The sequence below is a fragment of the Galeopterus variegatus genome, unplaced genomic scaffold, assembly GCF_000696425.1.
Source record: "Galeopterus variegatus unplaced genomic scaffold, G_variegatus-3.0.2 Scaffold1882, whole genome shotgun sequence".
In the NCBI taxonomy this organism is placed as follows: Eukaryota; Metazoa; Chordata; class Mammalia; order Dermoptera; family Cynocephalidae; genus Galeopterus; species Galeopterus variegatus.
In genome coordinates, this window is record NW_007727993.1 from 241,035 (window position 1) to 264,416 (window position 23,382).

At 33.8% G+C, this 23,382-nt stretch overlaps 1 protein-coding gene across 1 annotated transcript in view; it reads left to right on the forward strand.

The window, feature by feature from the left end:
• NEK7 (NIMA-related kinase 7) overlaps positions 1-23,382 on the forward strand; it is a 100,039-nt gene that overhangs the window by 69,102 nt on the left and 7,555 nt on the right. The window contains exons 9-10 of the mRNA XM_008579421.1: positions 8,094-8,188; positions 12,433-12,546. Coding sequence (XP_008577643.1) covers positions 8,094-8,188; positions 12,433-12,546 — 209 coding nt within the window. The remainder of the gene's footprint in view (positions 1-8,093; positions 8,189-12,432; positions 12,547-23,382) is intronic.

Genomic DNA, 23,382 nt, shown 5'->3' on the forward strand with positions numbered 1-23,382 from the left:
TTTTTTTTTTTTTTTTTTTTTTTTTTTTTGGTCATCCTTTGAGGAAAAGAGAGCATGGAGAATCACTTACTCGCTCTTAATTAAACCCTTCTGCTTGAATATAACACAAATTCCTTTCACATTTCATTGGCCAAAGCAAGTCTCATGGAAATGCCTATCTCAAGGGAGCAGGGAAATAGAATTCTCCTATGTGCCCGGGAAGAGGAGAACCAGAAATAATAAATGTAAGCATTATCCGTGGCCCTGAGATAAAGGAAACATACTTCATTATTATATTTTTTTAAAATATTGTTTATATCCTTTTTCTACTTGTTTATTTTTGTGACATATTTGTAGCTATTGCAACCAAAGGGTAAATAACTCTCTTAATGGGAATGGGTGGTAGGTGGTGAAGAGGGAGCCATATGTAGCCTCAGGCAATTGTCATCTTTCTAAATTGGGAAATTCTGAGCAGAATTAAATCCAGAATGATTCATGAAGTTCACTAGAATATTGAACCCTGGTGACTTTTCTCTGCACCAATAAATCTGTAGTTATCCCTGCCAGACTTTCCTGTGATAAGCACCTTATTTTATAAACACATTTATAACAAAAATTATTACATACCAAGCTTCAAATACCAACTGTGTAAGTGCAGTGGAGCATATTAACTGTTTTCTGTTCTGCATCTCTAATTCAACAGCCCTTTGAGGTAGGTATGATTACCTAGCTTAGACTTTTATTAGCGACCAAGCCAGAGTTCATTTAGATTACAAAAGACCATAATTTTAGCCCTTATATACCGCATTATTTACCGTATTATTCTCTTTATGATAAATGTATTGGCTTCTCTTGCCTACTCCCTCCACCCCTCAGAAAAAAGGAAAACTAAAAATGCACACCCCATCCCAGAATGACCTATGAACTCATAGAGGTCAAACATTTTTTGAACTATATACCTTTTTCTCCTTATCCCCTCAGAGCTTCATGTAGTCCTTGTTATACAGTAGGTTTTCAGCACATTGAACTGAATGTTCCTCTTTCTCTCAGCAGTGCATGAATCATTAACACATTTGAATTCACTTTCTATTGCTGCCCTAACAAATTACCACATGTTTTGTGGCTTACAACAGAAATTTATCATTTTGCGGTTATGTTGGCCAGAAGTTCATCATGGCTATCACGGAGCGAAAATCGAGGTGCCTGTAGGATTTCCAGAGGCTCCAGGGGAGATTCCATTTCCTCCCTGCTCCGGTTGTTGGCAGCATTCAGTTCTTTGGTGTTGTGGGAGTGTCGAGAGACTGCCCTCAGTCCTTGGTTCTCGGTTCCCTTCCTCCAGTTTCTCAATGCTGGCAGTGGCGAGTAGAGCCCCTCTCACACTTCAGCTCTTTCCTGCCCTTTCTGTCGTCTCTCTCACTGCTATCCTAGGATATTCTCCCTATTTTAAGGTCTGCAACCTTACATCTGCAGTCCTTTTTGCCATGTATCACGACATAAGCAGATGTTAACACCAGGCGGCAGAGACCATGGAGGCCAGAATTCTGCCTGTCATACCATTGTAATAGACTTGACAGTTGGGGAGCCATTGGTATCCTCCTCTAAAGCCTGATTCAGTGAAATTGTTTAAAAGTCAGAGGTTTTAATGAAAGTTTGCATGACTGAAATTAAGAACTTTCTCTTTGAACACATGTTTTGATATTAAATTTTCACATTCTTATTATGGACCTTTGTAGGTATTTTATTGCATTGTGACTTATATTTACTTCTCAAGGGAGAAAATACCACATTTGGCTTAATGCAAATTTTGCAAACAACCCTTTTCTATCATTGCTTATTGGCAATTCTCTTTTTAAAAAATTATTTGCCAAATTTTAATTACCGAGGGGCTTCCTACTTTACTAGCAATCCTGCTTCTCAGTGTCTTACTCCATCATGGGCTGGAATATAGGAGGGGAGAAGTACTTGTAAGAAAACTTAATTAGAAAAATTAATCTGTTACTAAATCTAACTACATCATGGACTCCAAGGGTGTCTGTCTATAAGTAATCGGGGTAATTGTCTGCTATTCAAGAAAATCTGTTTGGACCAAAATTATATTTCTTATATAGTCAATGAAGTGCTTTCTGTCTGGCTGCTTGCCCTAGCGAAAGAAGAAAAACAAATGAGAACAGGTAGATTAATAATGTTTCAATGTGGCAATGTACTAGCTTTCATAATGTCCCCTAGAAGAGGAAAGATGGAGAATTTTCTTTTTCTCTGTCTGGCTGCTTGCCCTAGCGAAAGAAGAAAAACAAATGAGAACAGGTAGATTAATAATCTTTCAATGTGGCAATGTACTAGCTTTCATAATGTCCCCTAGAAGAGGAAAGATGGAGAATTTTCTTTTTGCATGTCCATGTGTGAATTTTTTTGTTATATGTGCTTGTCGTACATGCTGAAAACAGGATAGATTTTTTAAAAAGCTAACTAAAACTCTGCAATATTGATTCTTGTGCTAGACAAATATTTGAACCCCCTTGGGGGGAACTATGTTGTTGTTGTTTTTGTTATAGGATTGCTTGAACTCCTATTTACCTTTTGCAATGAGACAAATGGTTTTGATTTTGTGATATTGCCAGCAGAGTAAATGCATGGCCATCATTCAAGCTGGATATCAGAATTTTCACACTAGAGTCTCTTGAGTGTATAATTCTTGTTCCCCACACCATTTCCACGTGTGATATATCCTCTGATTTCAACTTGGAAAACAGTGTTCTTCAACCAGGCATTAAAACAATTTCATTTTTGGTGCCATGTGCCACCTGTGGTCACATACTTGTTTTTCCCACACCTTTCCCTAGCACCTCTCTATGGATCTTATATCCCTCCATTGTTCAAAGTGGTTTGGAGCCGTACAGGCAGCATATGTTCAGTCCGTACTGTAAGCTGCTTTCACTGATTTATTTTTAACTTTCAATCCTTTCTTGATTTAAGTAATTACTCTGGGAAGAAGCTATTATCTAATTTTAAACTGTGCTCATTTAACCTCTCAGCCACTATAACAAGTATTTATTTAAAACAATCAGAGTAGCTGCAGAAGTAGCATCATTTTCACATGGAGCCCACTGAACCTGGAACCTTATTCCTGGCTTTTCATTTGTACATACTGTGACTTGTAGAAGATTTCTCTGCTTCTTAGTCTGGAAAAATATGATATTTTTTTCAGGATGTTTTCATATTTCATAGTGGTCAGTTTTAATGAAATAAGTATCTGCTTAAATGCAAGGGGCAGAACTACCTGGGTTTAAATTCCTGGACCACACCTACTAGTTTTGTAGTCTTCAGCAAGTTATCTGACCTCCCTATGCTTTCTCTCTAAAATAGTAACAACGTCTCCTAAAGCCACCTCATAATAGTCCCTGTTTCTCTAGACTGTGGGCGCCATGAGATCAAGGACTCGTCCTTTTACCTCTTTCTCCCAGCACCTAGAACAGTGTATGCCATGCGACCTCCCTATGCTTTCTCTCTAAAATAGTAACAACGTCTCCTAAAGCCACCTCATAATAGTACCTGTTTCTCTAGACTGTGGGCGCCATGAGATCAAGGACTCGTCCTTTTACCTCTTTCTCCCAGCACCTAGAACAGTGTATGCCATGCGTTAAGACCTGATAAACTTTTGTTAAAATTCAGCAAGATAGTACTTGTGATACATTTAATACAGTGCCTGGAGCAGAGGAACAATAATAATAAAATGTGCTCTCAGCATTATTAAAGCTCTTAGATGTTATCAGTTACACTTAAAAGACGTCAACTTTTGTTTTATAAGTGTCTTTTGCAGAAGAGACTTTGATCTGCCACTCGGCCATTCTATACTGACCTCCGATAACAGTCCTTACAGTGAGATACATTTGGCCTTTCTCCATTCGGTCTGCCAACGTAATTTCTGGGCTGACTCATGAGTATGAAGGAGAGAATGGAAATTAATTCCTGTTCCCTAAAGTAGTGTGTGTGTGTTTTTAAATCAAACCGAGGTATAAAATGACTTGTCTTCTTTGAATTTTCCCAACAAGGAATGTCCAGAGCTTTCTTTTCTGCAGTTTGCTCTAATTCCAAAAGAAAGAAGCAACATTTCTAAACTAAATTTGCTTGTTTGTGCTCTCTGACTTAAAAACACTCTCACTGAGCTGCCCTAAGTAATAGTTTAAAAAAAAGAGTATATCAAATTTTTTAAATCTCATTTTCCACATGGATTTTTGCAGAGTGCTTATAACTACGGTAGAATTTTAGAGCAAAAGGGATCTCAGAGGTCACCTCATCTTTCTCATTACTTCATCTTACCGATGAGGAAAGTGAAGGAAAAGAGATGTTAACTGTTCCTAGCTAGTTAGTGGCAAAGGTAAGATGTGAAAGAGATTTCTTGACCTTTGACTGGCTTTGTGCAACTTCCAGTATTTAAAAAAACAAACAAAAAAAGCCATAAAAATCTAACCATATATTAAGATGCTTCAGTTCTATTTTTTTGTCACCCACCTCTTTGCAGACATTATAGTGCAAAATTTTTAGCTAAACTATCAAAAAAATTTTGTATGTAATCTGTTCTGAAGAAATGAAAATTATTAATTAATTTACTCATATCTTCCATAATAACAGCTTCTTGGCAGAATTTGTTGTCTCTGTTCAACATATTTCAGAACTTCTGGAAATCGATCTTCATTTTATTCAGAATAAATTTTAGAATGTATTTATTGTTTATGGAGTATACACTTTAAAACTTTTCTCATATAGCTAGAATAAGTCAATTAATGTTGAAATGATTTTACATTTGAAATGACTTTACATTTGAAAGACTGCCTTAGTATATTTTAATGTAATATTAATATAGATTAAAGAAAGGTCAGATAGATAGCATTTTCATTTGTTAACAATTTTCCCCTAGAGTCAGCCTTTCTCTGGTTTTTATTAGGTTATCCATTTCTTCCTTGCTTTTATTCATGTCAGGAGGTTAAAATGGCGTAAGTTACCTGCTATTGGAGAATGTGTTCTCATTTTACCTACAACCATAAATTCTTGAAAGATAAGTGTAATTATGCATCTTGTAGTCTTCAGCTCCTCAATACATAGTAATTTGCGTGATCGTTTTAATGTCTAATCATATCACTCCCCAAGTCTCCCTTTTCTTGTACAACTGTTAAAAGTCACAACATTCTTGAGGCAACAGTAATCACAGACACAGCTGTCATGGATTTTAAAAAAAGGTTTTTAGGAAATAATTATATCTTTATTAACTTTGAAATGTTGAAAACATATCACTGCATTTAAATGTATTGCAGATTTTCCTGAGTGCTTAAACTTTTTTTAGGCCACTCTGTTAGATAGAGAGAGGTACTGACAAGTCATCTACGTGATGGGGCTGAATCTCTTTGCTCAGTGTCAGTCAGAGGAAGAGCCCGTGCCCAGAGCGGAGGGGCAAGTCGGGGAGCATGTCAGAGGGAGACAGTAGGACCTTGTTAGGTCTGTGTTCAGCAGTTAATTATGAATTTATCCAATTAATAATTATAGTGCAGAATACAAACTTACTCTTCTTATTATATAATGACTCTTTGGAAATGTGTCGATCAAAGAGGTGAGTAGCATACTTAGCTTTAAATTTTAATATACATTCAAGATATATGGAATTTAAGTAGAAGTAAAACATGCATATTTAGTATAAAGAAGTTTGGTATATAATATGATATGAAGAAGAATCGGTGTCTTAAGTTTGAAGTAGCATGGTTAACTGAGTATGTAACTTTTTGTAATGACTTCCCACAGCTAACTAGAAAAGACTTTTATGTACATTAGTTTTTATTTTTTGTTTTACATTTTAAGCTTAGTTTAGCAGAATTCCTAACCATTCTTTCCCCCTGCTCCCTTCACTTGGGTCGTTGGTGAGTTCAGTTTGTGTTGCAGCTAAGGTGTTATGCTGGGGCTAATCTCTGTAAAATGCCAGCATTTGTTCTTCTTTTTCCCTATCATCAATCTTTCGCACTCATATCAAACCCCTAATGTATCAGCAGGTTTCCCAGAGCTACTGGGTAAAATTACCTTTGCTTTTGGTAAACTCTGAACCTTCAAGCCTCAGTGTTTTCAGTTGCCCCCTGTGGATTCCATGAAGCCTCTCTCTGCACATTCCTCACTGCCAGTCACTTGCTTTATGTCCTGAAACCAGGAGCCTGTGCAGAGCCCTTTTAGTATTCCAACTGTGCCTACCATCCATCCTTAAATGGAGAGAGTGTGTAAATATTTCGAATAATTGGTGTCGCTTATGCAAACTACAAGTGAAAGTGGTTAGAAGTCCCAAAGCTAGATAGCTTGTGTTTCTGTTACACAGTGACACAGCTTCTTTACACTTAGCTATTTTTAAAAGTTTCTGTGCTTTTCTGATACTACAGAAATTGGCAAAGTTACTTGTTTGTCTTCAAAGGAAATGCTGCAATTAAATCATTTATTTCTTAAAGCTTGTCTTATTAATTTCATACCTGAATAGTTCATATTGTATTTAAATTTTTATCCACTTGTTTGCATATTCTTTCTTTACTTTTCTTCTTCACTTCCATAAATGCCTCCCTTTCTTTCATTCTGACTACGATTATCCATTATTAGTAAAAATGGTCTCTTATAGGAAGGATTTCTTGGATACATGGTTCATGATGTTTTCACTTTTAGTACAGTATAGTTTCCACATACAACTATTAGGTTATTACATTATCCTTTTAGGAAAGTGACTCCTGCCTTTGAAGATAGTGCTTTGATGATTGGTGTCGCTCTTTTTGTTGCCTCTGACCAAAGACCCCTGTTCAGTATTGTGGGGGTAATCTCATTAAGATTTACAGTAAATACTTGGGGAGTTCTTGAAATTAATAAAAAGAAAAGAAAAGAAAAGAGAAAGCCCTTTTCTCCATGAGTAGCAGTGTATTTTTAGTAGCTCTTGCCTCAGGTAAATAAGATTCCTACATGTTCTCAAACTTTGATTTTCTATTTGACAAAAAGCCTTAAGCTAATGATAGTGAAATAATAGCCATCTAAGTTTGATATCAAAGATAATCACTTTGAAAGTGATATAAATGTTTTTACCCTTCAAAATATAATGTATATGCTTTTGTTTATTTTAAAATATTTAATAAATATTTGCATTTTCTAAAATGGTCATAAGAATAGAGAAAAATGTTTTAGCGCATCAAAACAAACAGAAACAAAAGTTACCTAGAGTATCTTGTCCCTAAAAAGGCCTCAGTACTAGCGATAACTCAGGTGTTTTTCCAGAGGTGTCAGGACCGTTTCACATATGTTGTTATTACATAACCCTTTGATATACAAAAGTCTGTATTTGCATTTTCTAAAATGGTCATAAGAATAGAGAAAAATGTTTTAGCGCATCAAAACAAACAAAAACAAAAGTTACCTAGAGTATCTTGTCCCTAAAAAGGCCTCAGTACTAGCGATAACTCAGGTGTTTTTCCAGAGATGTCAGGACCGTTTCACATATGTTGTTATTACATAACCCTTTGATATACAAAAGTCTGTCTATTATTCCTAAAGTGAGAGTGACTAAGGCACCAAGTGTTAATGGTTATGTTATTCTTTAATAACCACAGCTATGTTTTAAGGGATGTTTCTATAAAAGTTAATAAGTATGATATATTTATACATACTCCACTAAGTAGTTATATAATACTCTGTTTTAAAATAAGTGATTATCATGTTTAATTGTTTGTGATATGCAAGCCATATTTTTAAAAAATAAGGAAATAAAGCCAATGTAAGTCACTTAAGTAGGTTTTCTTGTCAGAATTACTCCCCGTCCCCCCACCCCCCTTTTAGTTATGCTCTCTAGATTCTCCCCGGATTGAGCAAAAGGAAATAAAGTTTAACCCATCACACCCTTTTTAAATATAGTATAGATGTTACTGTGCTGTTTAAGGGTAGGCGAGTAAAGAAGAAATTTAAAAGTTTTCAGTATTCACAAAAACAATTTTCTGATTCTAATGAATTATTTTGGTGACATTTTTAACCCCCAATTTTTGTATATGTTTTCTTACCATAGCTGCATCTTTATTTTTATACTTCTCTTGTTTTATTTGGTTTGTTTTTTGCAGTGGGTACACCTTATTACATGTCTCCCGAGAGAATACATGAAAATGGATATAACTTCAAATCTGACATCTGGTCTCTTGGCTGTCTACTATATGAGGTAGGTAATGTTGATAAATTCCATATACTGATACATTTTTACTTACTGTAATGTATTTCCCCTGTCCTTACAGTATATACTTACTTTTTTCTGGATGGTGTCTAATAATCAGCTTTTAATTATGTAGAATTAATTCATTGAGTTAATAACTTTTTATACTGGAATTTAATAGCTATGCATTTCTACATATTTGCTTCATTTAATACACTTTTAAATTGTGTCCTTTTGATGAGAATTTTATTTTTCCAGTGTTAACTTTTATGTTAATATAATGTTTTTCTGCATATCTTGCATTTATACAAATATGCATTTGAACATCTATGAAAAAACTTGCTTATCTGCATTGGCAGGAGAGGCATAATGGAATGGATTTAAAATACAAAAGTATAGTAAATATCTTTATTAATATTTTGTTTCACTTTTACATAGGTGTAAAATAATTCAGTTTTAAGGATAGTATGCAAACAGATAATTCTAGATTATCACTTAATTTAGTTTCCATGAGTAACAATTTGTATTGGTAAAGCTCAGTGAAATATTTTCTCTCCTGGTGATGATTTATCAAAGGAAGATGGAATCATGTAGGTAAATCTTCTAGAAATGTTGCAGAGCAATAATTTGGATGATGGAGTAGGCATATTACTAAAACTTTTTACATCTATATTATAGAGCAATGGTATCAGAGTATCTCAAGCTAGTGGCTTCTATAATTTTATTTTTTAATTGAATGGTAATTTTATAGGCTTTGAGTCAAAGCCATTAAAGAAAAACTAGTCTACATCTAAGTGAGTTTTAATATAGTAAAGAAACATAATACATAAAATCATTTTCATGTCACAATATATATATATATAGGAAATCTAAAGTGGATAGAAAGAGACCAATGTATTTCTTACTCTATATTTTGTGTCTCTTGTCCTCCTTATTTTAATATAGTAAAGAAACATAATACATAAAATCATTTTCATGTCACAATATATATATATAGGAAATCTAAAGTGGATAGAAAGAGACCAATGTATTTCTTACTCTATATTTTGTGTCTCTTGTCCTCCTTACTTAAATGAAATATATGATGAAGTCATCTATTTTAATTGCATCACTATTATTTGGAAGTGGAGCATTAAAAGGTGTTTTTGTTTTTAATGTATGTCATGACCTTTTATTATTTTACCAACTGCAGATTAAAATTTCCTTAATTTAAGGAACCTGAAATTGTTTATTTTTGCTCTTTCTACTAAAGTGACTAATGACTACCTAGAATGAAAGGATTTTTAAATGTTTTTAAATAAACTCATCCCTAGGATATTTTTATTATGAAAAATTATAAATTAGGGATGTGACAAAATATGTTTTTATGTTTGCATGTGACATTACAAGAGATTTATGCTCACTATATTATATTCTGTTAGTAATTTGGTACAATGTTGAAAATAACTGGTTACATTATATTATTACTATAATGTTTAGAAGTTAGTCACTTTTCTACATTTAAAATATTTTATATCTGCTTAGGTAACCTTAGATCCCTTCAGGCCATAGTCTAATATTGTCAAAGCAACATTTTCCTTTTAAACACCTAAAAGTAAACAGCAAATTGGTTTCTAATAATGAGATAAATTTAGCAATGAGAAAGTTCAGTTGAAGTAATAAGTGTTTTTTTTGTGGAAGTTTGCATAATTCTTTTAGAGCCAGCAGACTCTCATTTCAAAATTGAAATAATTTATTCTGAATTTGCCTTTGAGAGGCAGTGTCCCATTTCTATGTGTACTTAAAATGATCACCAAAATAAAAATTATTTCTTTGGGCACTCCTACATCCGTGAGTTATACGTGTTGTGGGTGATTTCCAGTTAAAGTGTTTATCATGCTGATATTAGTTTTTATCTCAATGCATTTTTTTGATTCCTTCATGCAAGTGTTTTGGAAGAACTAGTATTTTTCTGAAGATTTAATTGACCTTTATGTTCTATCTCCTTTCAGTTATGTTTCAATAAAATGTTAATACAAATACCTAGCAATAAAAATTATCCATAACTTCACAGACATTTTATATTGCATCTCACTAAGAAGTTACTGTTAACAATGGAGTAGGAAGCCTTTTTTGAAAATGTATTTTAAACTCAGAAAATTAGACTTTCAAATATTCCTGAAACCTCAAATTAAAAAAAAAAAAAAAACTAGCAGTACAGTTTTAATTGATATGCAACAAAGTAGACTTTACTAATTAAAATCAAGATGCTGTGCTTTTGCTACACGGACCTTTACATGGAAAAGTAGGTTTTACACATTTCCTTTATTGTTCAGCGCAGCAATTGCATCCTTACAGGGTTGTAGGTTGGTGGCTTACAGTTCAAAAAAAAAGAGAGCTGCCACCAGCCCCGAAGACAGACAGTGGGCTTTCGTCCCTCCGACACCCCCAGAATACTAATCAGGAAAGTCAGACCCTGGAGGTCAGGGAGCAAGTCAATCATTCTAGCGATCGTCTCAGTGTGGAGGATCAAATTAGCCTGAAAAATTCAGCTGCTGGGAGGAGAGGGCGAGCAGCTGTCAGGGGCAGCATCGAGATGCACTAATGAACCAGATGAATAGTGCAAAAGCTTGAAAATAAAAACAGGACAGTTGACATTTTTCATCTGTCAAAGCAGGAGATGCATGAAAATATACTATTCCTGTTTAACTCCTTAGGGGACATTCAGATTTTTTTTTTAACACTGCAGTATCGAGACAAAAGTACTATAATGAACTCCTAGCATATGATAATGAATATATGTACGTTTACTTAAGGTTTCGCAAACATGGGGAGACTATAGTTTATATATACGGTATATTTTTTAAGGTAGTATTTTTAATATTCTATTTTATCAGAAAGTGTCCTTGCATTTTCAACAAACGAAAACATAATTATTATTGTAGTTCCTCTTTTAGAAATTTCTTCCTGGATGGAGTGTTTTATATGATTAGGGACATTTGAATTGTTTTACTTCTTTCTATTCATGTAGAACAACTGTTCCTAAGGTTGTTCTATGTAGGTGTATGTAGGTTTCATGTAAAATGTAGGCTAGATAAAAATTTGTTGAGCTACTTTGTGGGTTTGATTTCTAATCCCGTCCCCTCATTGTTAAGGCTCTGAAAGAGTTAAAGCTCTGTCTGGAGCACAGAAGACAGATGAGAGCCATTTTCAGCTTGTCCTGTCCCCACTGACGCTCACTGAGTAGCCCAGCATGGACTAGCGTGTTTCACACACACTCTGCCTGTCTGGGGAATGTACACATTGTCCTTCCAAAATCAAACTTATTAGCACATGTAGAAAAGGGTGACTGACTTTGGGGCAGCCTGGCACTCCATGTTGTATTCTTGCTGCTGCGGTTCAAAGATTTAGAGGGTTTTGAACAGGATGCGAACATTTTAAATTGAATTTTTACTTTGTAACCGTGCTTACCACAGTGCTTGCTTGCACTTTAAATGTCAAGTTAGAAGCTTGTCTTAAAATAAATTTAAATTCAGTAATGTCTTTTTTAAAGTTGTTCGTCCTTTGAGTCATGTTTTTCTGAATTAAAGTCTCATGTAGATACCTTGAACTGCAGCTATGACTTGTAGAGCTTTTGAATATATTTAGTGTTTTTGAGACATTATGAAAAAGAAAGACGTTCTAATTCATTGTAAGCTATTTGGGGATCAGTTCTAATATTAAAATTGAGAAGATTTTTTTGACTTTTCAGAATAACCTTCCCTCACAGGAACTATTATGCAAGATCAAATGCTGTCCATTCTATTCCCTAAACTATTGCTAGATTATAATTTAATTATAATTTAGATTTAGCTTTAGTTTTATGTTTGTTATATTTTGACCATTATACGATTGAGCTTATACCTTGTGATGTCAGTTTTGTCATGAGATATGCTAGTTGTTTTTATGGCATATTTACAGTTTTTAAGTTATTATATATTCTTTTTCTTAATATTGTTTAATATTGCTTATGCTTATATGTACATATAAAGAATATGCTGTTTCTCTATTTTAGGAAATTTTAAATGTTTTATAAAAAATAATCAAAAGTTGAAGTAAGATTTTTAGCACGTATTAAATAATTCTCAGAAAGGGATATTCATAAAAGTCAAAATGCCCAGATGACTTTATTGAAAGTATTTGTAATTATTTTCTACCCCAGTGTAATATACTTGATGAAATCACCTTTAAAGTTACCCTGTAACTATATCAGTTTCATTGGGAGCATTTTACAGATGGCTGCATTACAGAGTCCTTTCTATGGTGACAAAATGAATTTATACTCGCTGTGTAAGAAGATAGAACAGTGTGACTACCCACCTCTTCCTTCAGATCACTATTCAGAGGAAGTAAGTCATTTTCAGTCCATGTGCTTGTCTGTCGTTCATTTTGCTTAACGTTTTTATTTTATTAAGAAATTTCATTTTATCCAGAAATACAAAGGAATAGTATAGGTGGCAGAAATAGCACTTTTCATTCTGTTTTCATGCTCTTGTAGACTTGTAGTTTAAAAAGTTGAGTCTGTAATTCATAAAGTGGAGTGGAACACAACACAGCACGTGGTGTAAAACTGGCCAGTTCCTAGGCGTGATAAGGATGGTGGCTGTCCTTACAGTGTACTGAGCACTGCAAAGGGCAGAAGTAATGCTCAGATCCAGGCTCCAGTTAATCAACATGTCTCGTTGCCCCTCTAACAGGGCTAATTCCTTGTTCTCATGATCACAGACCAGCAAACAGTTATAACTTTCTGTTTTGGCAGAAGTTCCCTTCCATCCATGTTTCCCAAAATGGAAACACGCATCTCTTAGCTACATTTCTCTGATATGTCTCGTTGCCCCTCTAACAGGGCTAATTCCTTGTTCTCATGATCACAGACCAGCAAACAATTATAACTTTCTGTTTTGGCAGAAGTTCCCTTCCATCCATGTTTCCCAAAATGGAAACACACATCTCTTAGCTACATTTCTCTGAACCTTATTCTTTAAGTTTTATCCTCCTTCCTTTGACAATATCTGTCCTATCATCACCTCACTGCTACAGTCACATTCCTTTGGGGAAATGTTTTGAGGTTATCACTGAAGATGTGTTAAAAATTATATTGGATAAGATTGAAAATTTTAGAAGATTTCACCTTATTAAGGCCTGAGTCTGAATCCTTGCTTGCTTTGGGAACCCATGGAAATGAGTTGTTTTGGCTCTACACAACATCCCGTTCTTCATTGAACAAAACATCTCCCATTTTTGCCTAATGTGTCATGATTTTGCCAATATTTAAGGACAAGGTATACAGAATAGCAGTGTCTCAGGTTAACTAAAATATGTTCACATAAGCTCTTTTTGGAATGCTCACTGGGGACCTACCTAGAGAAAACACTGTCTTGAGTTAGGACAGCTCACCTTCTCATGAGCAACAGATTTTTTGCCCCAGGAAAATGGAAAGGAGCAAAGGAAAAATATAAAACAATTATAATGTTCACTTATTAGGTAATCTTGTCAGTGTTTCTATTGAATGAAATGAGTAGTATTTGGTCTTAGTATTATATAAGGAAATTTGAGTTCATGTAACTTGAATAATAAATACCTCTAAAGAATTTTTACCTTATACATAAAGCATTTATGTGCCTAGAATATAATAAGAACTCTTTCTTCTAGTAGTTTTGATACTGGTAATCAATGATGCCTGGTATTTTGCTTTATAGTATTTGTATTCAGGTAATTAAAATAAAATCTTCCAAGCTTCAGATGAAAATTTAGAAGTATTATCTTTATTTGATGTCAATGCTATTATGTTAGCCATTTTTAATTACTATTTTGGATATAGAATATAAGTATGGCATTTCACAAAACCAACTTCAGAACTATAGGCCTGGAAATACAGTAGGGTGTGAACAATAATGCAAAATGATAGCAAGAATGTCAGGGGCCTTTCTTTGTTGTGTCATTCATGCTGTCTTCTTTTTTCCACGAAGCGCATGAATATTTCACATATCTGCATCCTCATCCCCTATTCTTCTTGACTAATTTTCAGACTGTCTGGATTTGCATTTCACATGGTAGCTGATTAGGAGATGCCGAGTGCAGCAGTGAAGCCTCAGCAGGCGGTTACCATGGTGACCTTCAGCAGGATTTTAATGATGATACCACTAGTGGTTCGTTGAAGTCGGCCTGCCTGCAGGGCTACTTCACTGCAGCTAAGTGTGAAGTTGGATATGCGGATTCTCAGCCAAGGGGCAAATATCAAAGTCTGGCCCAGATAGAAGGTCTTAGAGTTGGGAGAGGAAAATAGATTACACTTTTTGCTTCACTCTATATAGTTCCCAGTTTTGAAAAGAGCTATAAAGCAAAACATGTTATAAGGTGCACTTTCCAAAGAAGACAGTGCCGATTCCTCATATTGGTAAAATCTGTTGTCATGCTCTGATGAAATAGAAAGCTAAAATATCTAGGTAAATATGGAAAATAATTCTTACTAAAGAAATAAATATAAAAATATGCAGACTATATAACAATGTTACTTTAATGTGTTCAGTTATGTAGAAGAGTTCTCAGAACAAGAGCTTTGAAATACAGATGTGCTAATAAATATTTTCTGTCCATAAGTAGGAACTCAATTTGTTTGTAAAATAATTATGTGGAATTGATGGTAGCAAAAAAACCCAAAGAGATTTGGTGCTGCCATAATGATATCTTAAATTTTTTTTTTATAAAGTGGACTCTTTAGATCTTTTAAAAATCCAAATTGGCATTTAATTTATGAGTTTGTCAAAAATATAGGAAGCAACAAAAAGTGAAGTACAAAGTTTTACAACAGAGAGCTTTTAATTAAAACACAAGTTCATTAAGTGTCAATTTTATACCCAAATTGGTAATAGACTCTGTAACTGTTTGGAAAAAAAAATTTAAGCAAATTAACTTACTAAATATGTATTTGAGAGCTTACCATATTTACTTAGGTACAGCTAAATTTTTAAGGCTACTGCCCAAAGATGACTTGAAGGGAACATTGCATAAGAATACTGGCTCAACGCCTTGCCGATCAGCCCCAATTAATAGGAATCCTAAGGAACCCTTCAAGATTTATTTCTGGGTGTAGTCATTCCATTTATAAGAACTCCAGGTTTAAAAGTTTGGGATTTTCTTGATTTCCAGCATTGTGTTCTAAAACATAGATACAGACAAGTATTAAAAACCAAAAATGAGAAGTAGTATCCTTCAGAAAAATAAGCCTATATGTTAAATATTTCCTTTGCATTATGCTATTATTATTATATACAAATGATTAGGGTTCTAGTTTGAAATATTTCGGCTATACTTGAATCATATTAGGAAATGTATATTTTGTGGCTTACTAAAGTATCTTCGTTTATGACAATTTTTTTTGGTGTGCCATAGTCTTATCCTTTCTAGTAATGACTCATCTATTTATCAATGGGGAATTACTGTACTTAACAAAAATTTGGGGTTGAAAAGATAGATATTTTCCCTTAGATGTTTTTTAGTTTAAATTAAACTTGGCATTGTTGGTGATAGTGAAGCCAACATTTATTGAACATTTACTATGTACAAGGAATTATGATTCAAACGGCACCTCATAATCTGACCGAGGCTTATCTCTCAGGGGTTATTGATCACGAGACACTCTCTTTTTCTTTTCCTAACTCTATCAATTAAAGTTCCACTAGAACTTCCATGAATTTTCAACTTTTTCTACATGCTGTTTCCTCTTTCTGAATACCTCTTCCCCGGTTCTTTACCAGGCAAATTTAATCTCCTCCTTTAAAACACAGCTTGGCCATCATCTTCTGCATAAAGTTTTCCCCAGCCCTCTTTCTTCTTCCATGTACCATTCTCCCTTGGGAACCACACTGTATTACAGTTGTGCCATTGCACCTGTAGCCTCCCTCTCCAGACTGTCAAGCTCCTGCTCTTGAGGAGGAGTAACTCTGCTTTTTATCTGTGTACCTCTAGGGACTGATGGGTTTTAAAAGGTTCAGCAATTGATTGATTGATTGATTGAGGGAATGAAGGAGTAAGGTTAAAGGAATAAAATTTTTATAAAAATAGATGAACCAATAAATGACAATTGAATAAATGAGAGAAAATTCTCCAAAGAACACTATGTCTACTAAAGCAGAAAATTACTCAAAAGATAGGCCAGAAGATCTGATAGTTTTCTTTTATTGCTATAACTTCTTATATGGTTTTTTTATTCTTTCACATAAGCATCACCATCTCAGTGTCCATTTACTGGGAAATAAGAAAAATACACTATTTTCCTCCATTTCAGTATTTAATTTCCTTGAGAAGCATTGGAGTGGTCACTACAATTATGCATTTGTTCAGTAAATTATCTTGTGAAATTCCATGTAAAAAAAGAAATAGTGAATAGCTATATTGATAATTACTTAGCAAATTATAAAATGTGACTCTGTACTGAGTCAGTTCTTTTTAAGTGATATATTTTCTTAATTTTTGAGCATTAATATCATATACAATATAGACTTTGTCTCTTTAAATAGTTTATATTTTTTATTAAAAATTTCTAGTTTAAATAGAGAAGACACAAGAAAAGTTGAAGAGAATCATGCGTCAGTGGCTGCTTTTGACAGGTTTCTCTTCATTTTAGGTTTGGGCAGATAGGTTTGGAAGAAAGTTCTGAGAAGTCTAGTGTAGGGTTTGAAAGGGTAAGAAATGGAAGTGAGAGGGGAGGATAAGAGTGATCCTGGAGAACACAGAGTAGGGAGAAATTACACTGAAGACTTAAGAGCAATGCTCTGAGTGAAAAAGAAATGTGAGCACCTATAAAACATCGGAAAGATGGTTAAAGCCTTTTTAATAAAGTGGATAGTGTTATAACAGTGCTTATGGATCTGAATTGATTGCTGTGGTAGATGTTTATCTTTTTAGTAGTAATTTTAAATTTATTGTAAATAAAAAATACTTTTGAAGGTGCAATATTTGTTATCTTCTCAATATATTTTTAAAAACTTGCTAGCTTAATAAGTCTTATTACTGCTTTTGATAGGTGAAGACACCAAAATGTGATTTTTGCATCAGAATTACTAACCCAGTGATCAATTTTCACACTATTTAATGTCTTTTTTTTTTTTTGTTTTACTTTAAAAATCTGTTTTGTGACTCTAGACCTCCAGCAGACACATAGAAAGGTATTTCTTTTTATTAAAAATCAATCATTGGGACTACTTCTCAAATATGTCCTTTACAATATCAACCTGAAAGATCACATTCAATCAGAGAACTAATGAAGAATGAGTGAAATCTCATAAACCCTCAACTCATAAATGGTAGTAAACCTATTTTGGTTTAACTTCTTTTCTGTTATTCTGGTCTTTCTTCCTTAGTTAGAGAGTGTGTCCTTCTGCTTTTTTTTTTTTAAGTTAGAGAAATGGAAGGCAGGAGGAGAGGGCTTTTTCTTTCCTTTCTGGCCTTTCCTGGCATAGTTGAGCAGTGCAGCCTGACAGTGTCTTTCCTGCTGCTTCCCTCAAATGTGTAAGAGTTTCCATTGTTCTTGAGACAAAAAAGTATTTAAAATCTAATGCAAGGATTAAAAGTGCAGTGGTTTTTTCCCCATGGTTGTTTATGTAAGAATAACAGTAATAATAAATTTTAATTGAACTATGCTGATTCAGTGTCTTTCCTGCTGCTTCCCTCAAATGTGTAAGAGTTTCCATTGTTCTTGAGACAAAAACGTATTTAAAATCTAATGCAAGGATTAAAAGTGCAGTGGTTTTTTTCCCCATGGTTGTTTATGTAAGAATAACAGTAATAATAAATTTTAATTGAACTATGCTGATCTCAAATATTTATAGGTTATTAGAGAGTAAAAAGTATTTATGTGGCTTTGAATAAAATTGCAATACTGAATTTTTTTTCAACTTTTGAAATCACCATTTTTTTAAATCCATATAACAACTTTCCTGTTAAAGAAAAAAGTGTGATGGCATTATCCCCATTTCACATATGAGCAAGTAGACACCCAGACAGTGTTTAGAGCAATTACTAGACTTCAGGGCGCCTCCACCTCATGGCATCCCTGCTTGTGCTACAAGAACACAAAGCCCAAAGTGAACTCTCAGAGGTTTTATGAGCGAGCATTTCATAATTTCTACCCTTGAACTTATGAGTTCTTCATTTTTCTCTCCTTTTCTTACCCTTTTACCCACCATATTTATCTGTAATCATCTTCCCTAGAAGGGGGAGGCATGTTAGAGGGCAGAGGCACGGTCAAGCATTTTCTTAGAACACTCTTGTGGCTTGTGATAACTCAGGGGCCATGCAACATTGGAAGGAAAGGAGGAGAAAACTTTGTGGAAGGGTAGGAATTATTTTTACATATTGGAGTATGTAAAAACCACTACATACATTTCAAACAAGCTATCGGATGTTTGGTCCATAATATACTAAACAAAAATATTAGTTTATCATAATTTTACTACTATGTTATTTTAAATGGTCACCATTAAGGAAAGAAAAATACTAACTGAAAGCTTTAAAGATTATGTTTTTTTTTTTTTTTTAACCTAACATTTACAAATAATTTCTGTTTACAGTTTTCAAAAGACACTGAATGATCTTCAGTTGTGAAATATAGACATTACATTGCATTATATCTGTGTAGGATTACTTACTTTTCCCCTTTCCCTCTACCCCCAAGTTAGTTGCTAGTGACACTTTGGTGTGCAAGTTGGGTTATGTGTAATCATTTTGTATAAATATCTGAAGCTCCAAAATAGAGTGTATTTTAATGTATTAGACCCACTTTGGGGTGCTAAAATGTATCCTTGGGTAGATGAAAATTGGGAATATCTGGAAGGCTGATATGACATAATTGGTCTCAGAGGGATTAAGATGAGGGTGAAAAAGACACAGTACCAAGAGCACTAGTCTTTGTTATTCAATTGAGAATTGTGTTAGTGACCTAAAGCTATCATGCACAAAGAGCCCTATTGTTACTACCTGTACGTGACCGAACTTGATCTGTAATTGGGTTATCACCCTGACAACAATTACTTTTAACACTCTTTTTTAATATTTCTGGTATCAAGTTATTTCTTTAGAAATACAGAGATCAAAATGTATTAGAATTTCCTCTACTTTATTGAAAACGTTCATTAATTTTCATATGGTTTATGACTTCACAGTCCTTTAGAAATATTGTAGAGAATCCATTTCATTTTTGCTGTATATGTATATATGATTTTTCTCATTTAAGCTTTTCTGCATCGCATTTTAAATTTCTGTGAAGCATCAGAATTAAACAGTTTTCTCTTTTTTGTTTTATAAAAGCTTTTGCACATTCAGACCTTTATTTTTGCCTTATTTTTAATGTGTTGTATACAGCAATTTTTTTTAAAAAAGCAACAAGGTATTTTTTTTTTTCCAGACAAGTAGGAAGTAGTGCAAACTAAATAAATTTCCTGAGATAATGTAAACCATGAAAGGCATTTTTACTTTCTGTTATTTAATTTTATTAATGTTGTAATAATCTACTGATCTTGAAATTTTTTCTATAATGTAAATTACTATATACAAATAAATGTGAAAATTAAAAAAGGATTAGAAAACAAAAAAAAAACTATTAAAAAAAATAAGTGGAAAGGTAACTCCCTCAATTCAAGCACAGAATTTTTTTTTTAAAGCAAGTGATTGCCTAATAATATTATTAGAAATTGAAGCCTGACAGAAAGGAATATATACATAAAATTCTTAACATCATTATCTGAACACATTTTTCTTGAACATAGTTAAATAGCATAGTACTTAGAATTATTGTGAAGTATTGGATAAATGTTGAAAGATTTTTAAAGTAATTTTCTTTCTTCCAAAGGTCTACAAGAACTTTTTTAAAAAAAATATAAGACTATCATTGAAGGAGGTATCTAAAATAATTATCTCATTTTGATTATTTAATGTCTGATTTTATGAGAGAAAACTTAGAAGCATTTTTTATATTCATCAGGTCACTATATGAGTTTATAATCTGGAATAAAGAAATTGTTCCATGTTAAAATTCACCTATATTCTATTTGTAGGAAGTTACTGCCACTTTCATGAATGAGTCAGATTAGAAATATTATTAAAATTGTCACTCTATGCATAATACTAATCTGAATGTTTGTGTCATCATTTAAGTGTATCTCTCAGAGATAAAGTAGGCCTTATCTCATTGAGAGTTTTGCAGAACCCTAGAGAAAACTTTTTGGTTTGTTTTTGATCAGAACTGACCTATGAAATATGAAGGCAGATCCATTAATGTTAGAAACTAGAGGAACCGGTGGGAGAGCTAACATTCTTTTGAAAATCAAATAGCCTGACAATCTATTCTTGACTATGTGGAAGCTCACCTCACCTTTGTGCAGAGGTGTCCTTGAGGGAGCCTGCAGACCAAGTTGGAGTTGTTTCCAAGTTGGAGTACACCATTATTAAAAGCCTGTGTTCTGAAGCTAGACTACTTGGGTTCAAATCCACGCCTTGCCTTATACTGCCTTTGTGAATTTAGGAAGTGTTATTGCTCTCTAAAATTGTATGTAATAGTAGTGCCACCCAGCAGAGTTGTTGTGAAGACTGAATAAGTTAAGTCATGCAAACTTCATAGAATGGTTCATAAATGTTAGTTTGTAGGAAATAGTTTTCTCTGTGCTCTAGCACTGGAACTAGCATTGAGTTAAAGCCTCAGAGTTATCTCATAGAGCATAAAGAGATGTCTTTGGATCTGAAAATTTTCAGGGAACTGTATTTCCAATTGTCCACTAGAGTCTCAGGAAAACTGACAATTCCATAGAGCATGTAGGTCTAAGCGAAACAGCCTCTAGATGTGTCCACCAGCTGCAAAAAGTGCACCACATGAATCAACTTATTGTGTGTAGTTATTTAACAACTGAAAAATTGGAGAGTGTCTGTTTGTTAAAGGCAAGGTTTTTTCTGTTCCTCTAATTAGTGAATTTTAAGCCTTACCTCTTAATACTATTCCTGGTTTGTAATACATAGGTGTCCATTTTATCCTCCTGTTCATATGGCAGAGACACAACTGTACCATTTAAAAGTGATATTACAGTTTTGTATACATTAGAAGGGACAAGGTGTGACCTTGTTTATAGAACTTATTGTTTTTTAGTCTAAGAGACTATTCATGGATCCATATGAATTCAGTTTTTAACCAAATTATTAAAGTTAAAGATATTAAACAGTCCATGATTGTTCATAGCATGAAAGTAAGTAATTTGTTGTGATTTTGTCCCTTACTATATACCAAAAGACTATTGAAACTGATTTTTTTTTCCCACTGGAGTAATAGATCTACTTAAGTATATCTTTAGAACAACCAAGAGTTAGTTATTTCATAGCTGAGTATATTAAGAAAAACATCAGATTAAGAATTCAGCCTATATAAATCTCCCATCATGTAATTTACAATTTTCTTTTTTTCAAAAAAGATTTGAGATAATTGAGAACAAAAGACAATGATTTACTTGTTATTAAAATAGAAATATAAATACAAATTTAGATTTTAAAACCAGGTATAGAAGAGAATATAAATGTACCTATCCTAATGGTCAACAGAGTTGCTGTGGTTGAGCTTCTCATGTGATTATTGCTTCCTTTGTCATGGCACAAAGGGAAACATAGTAAGCAAATTAGTTTCTGTTTTTAGGAAGGAAATGTATCAGTTCCTCAGAAAGACTATTATTTTCTCCTACTATCTTATATAAGGATCAGTATCTCCAACAGCAATTTTACAGCAAATACCTAAGTGATGTTTGATAAAATCCAGAAGCAAGCATTAAAGACGGTTTTGGAAAGGTGATTTGGAAGCAGGATAAACTATTGTGCCCCCAGGATGCAGCCTTCTGGTGATCTAATTTGATTAAAGAATACAACTTGGATTGTCCAAAATTGTAAAGATGAATTATATTCCCTACAGGGTCTTCTCTAAATTTTAATTCTGTTAGCAAGATTTTGATAGGGCCCACCACATGGCAGACTGTTCAAGGTACATATTCTTCAACAAGGACTTGGATTCAGTTCTGCTTATTTGCTTAGGGGAAACAAACAGCATGCCAGATTGACACCCTTAATAAATTTTGAAGCTCCTCACCATTGCGTTCACCATAGGGAAGTCAGACCAATCTCTGAGTGGAATAAACTACCTGAGGTGTTACTTTCTCCACTCTATGATCACCACTGTGATGACAACTGATTATTTACTGTTAATACCTAGTCACTCATCTCTTCTGATTAGAACTCAAATATTACCTTAAACCAAGTGACACCCCATTATAGTGGTGATGATTTGCAGTTAGTAAGTTTTACTGATAATTATTATGCATGCAAAGCTGTATCAGATATCATGAGTAATCCAAACCAAAAGAACAGTAGGTAAAAGTAAGCAAGCTCTCAACAGTGGCAAGTGGTAAATGACCTGCATCAAAAATGTAATGGCTTGGGTTCCAATTCAGGTTCCACCATCAATTTTTTAATTGGTTCTTAGTTTCTTCATCTGTAAAATGAGATTGTTGTGGGGGGTTACAATGTTTTAAAAGTAAATATTAAAAACAAAAGGATATGGAAGATTTTTTTAAATGTTAAATTCTGTATAAACGTGGAATATTTTTATAATCCAGGATGATAATTTCCCTTAAGCAAGACTAAATTAACACATGAGTATTTAAGAGAACTGTACAATTCAAAATTATGTTCAATATAGGTTAACAGTCACTTGAGCTATTTCCTCTATTTCCTAGATAGGGTAGAGTCACAAAAATTATTTAATATATATGATTTAGTTTTCTAGGTATGGACACATAATTAAACCCCAAATTCAGGAATTTATATTTCTACCCAAATTTCTATATGCCAGTATCTCAAGTGTGATATTTTCAAAACTCGGTGTGTCCCTTGTGCCCTCTCAAGGCCACTCCTACTTCTGTGTTACCCACTTTCACTAATGGCAACGCTCTGCTTTCAGATACCCTGGTGAAAACTTCTGATGCATGACATTTTGTGCCTGAAATCTTAGAGGAACTTAACTGAGCGTTCTGCTGGCGTTGCTCTCTTTCTGCCCGTCTTTACCGAGAACATCCGTGCTAAAGCACAGCTCTGAGTATCTCACCCTCTTGGTTTAGATACTGGTTTCCTATTGCCTATATGAATAGATTCTAAACCCT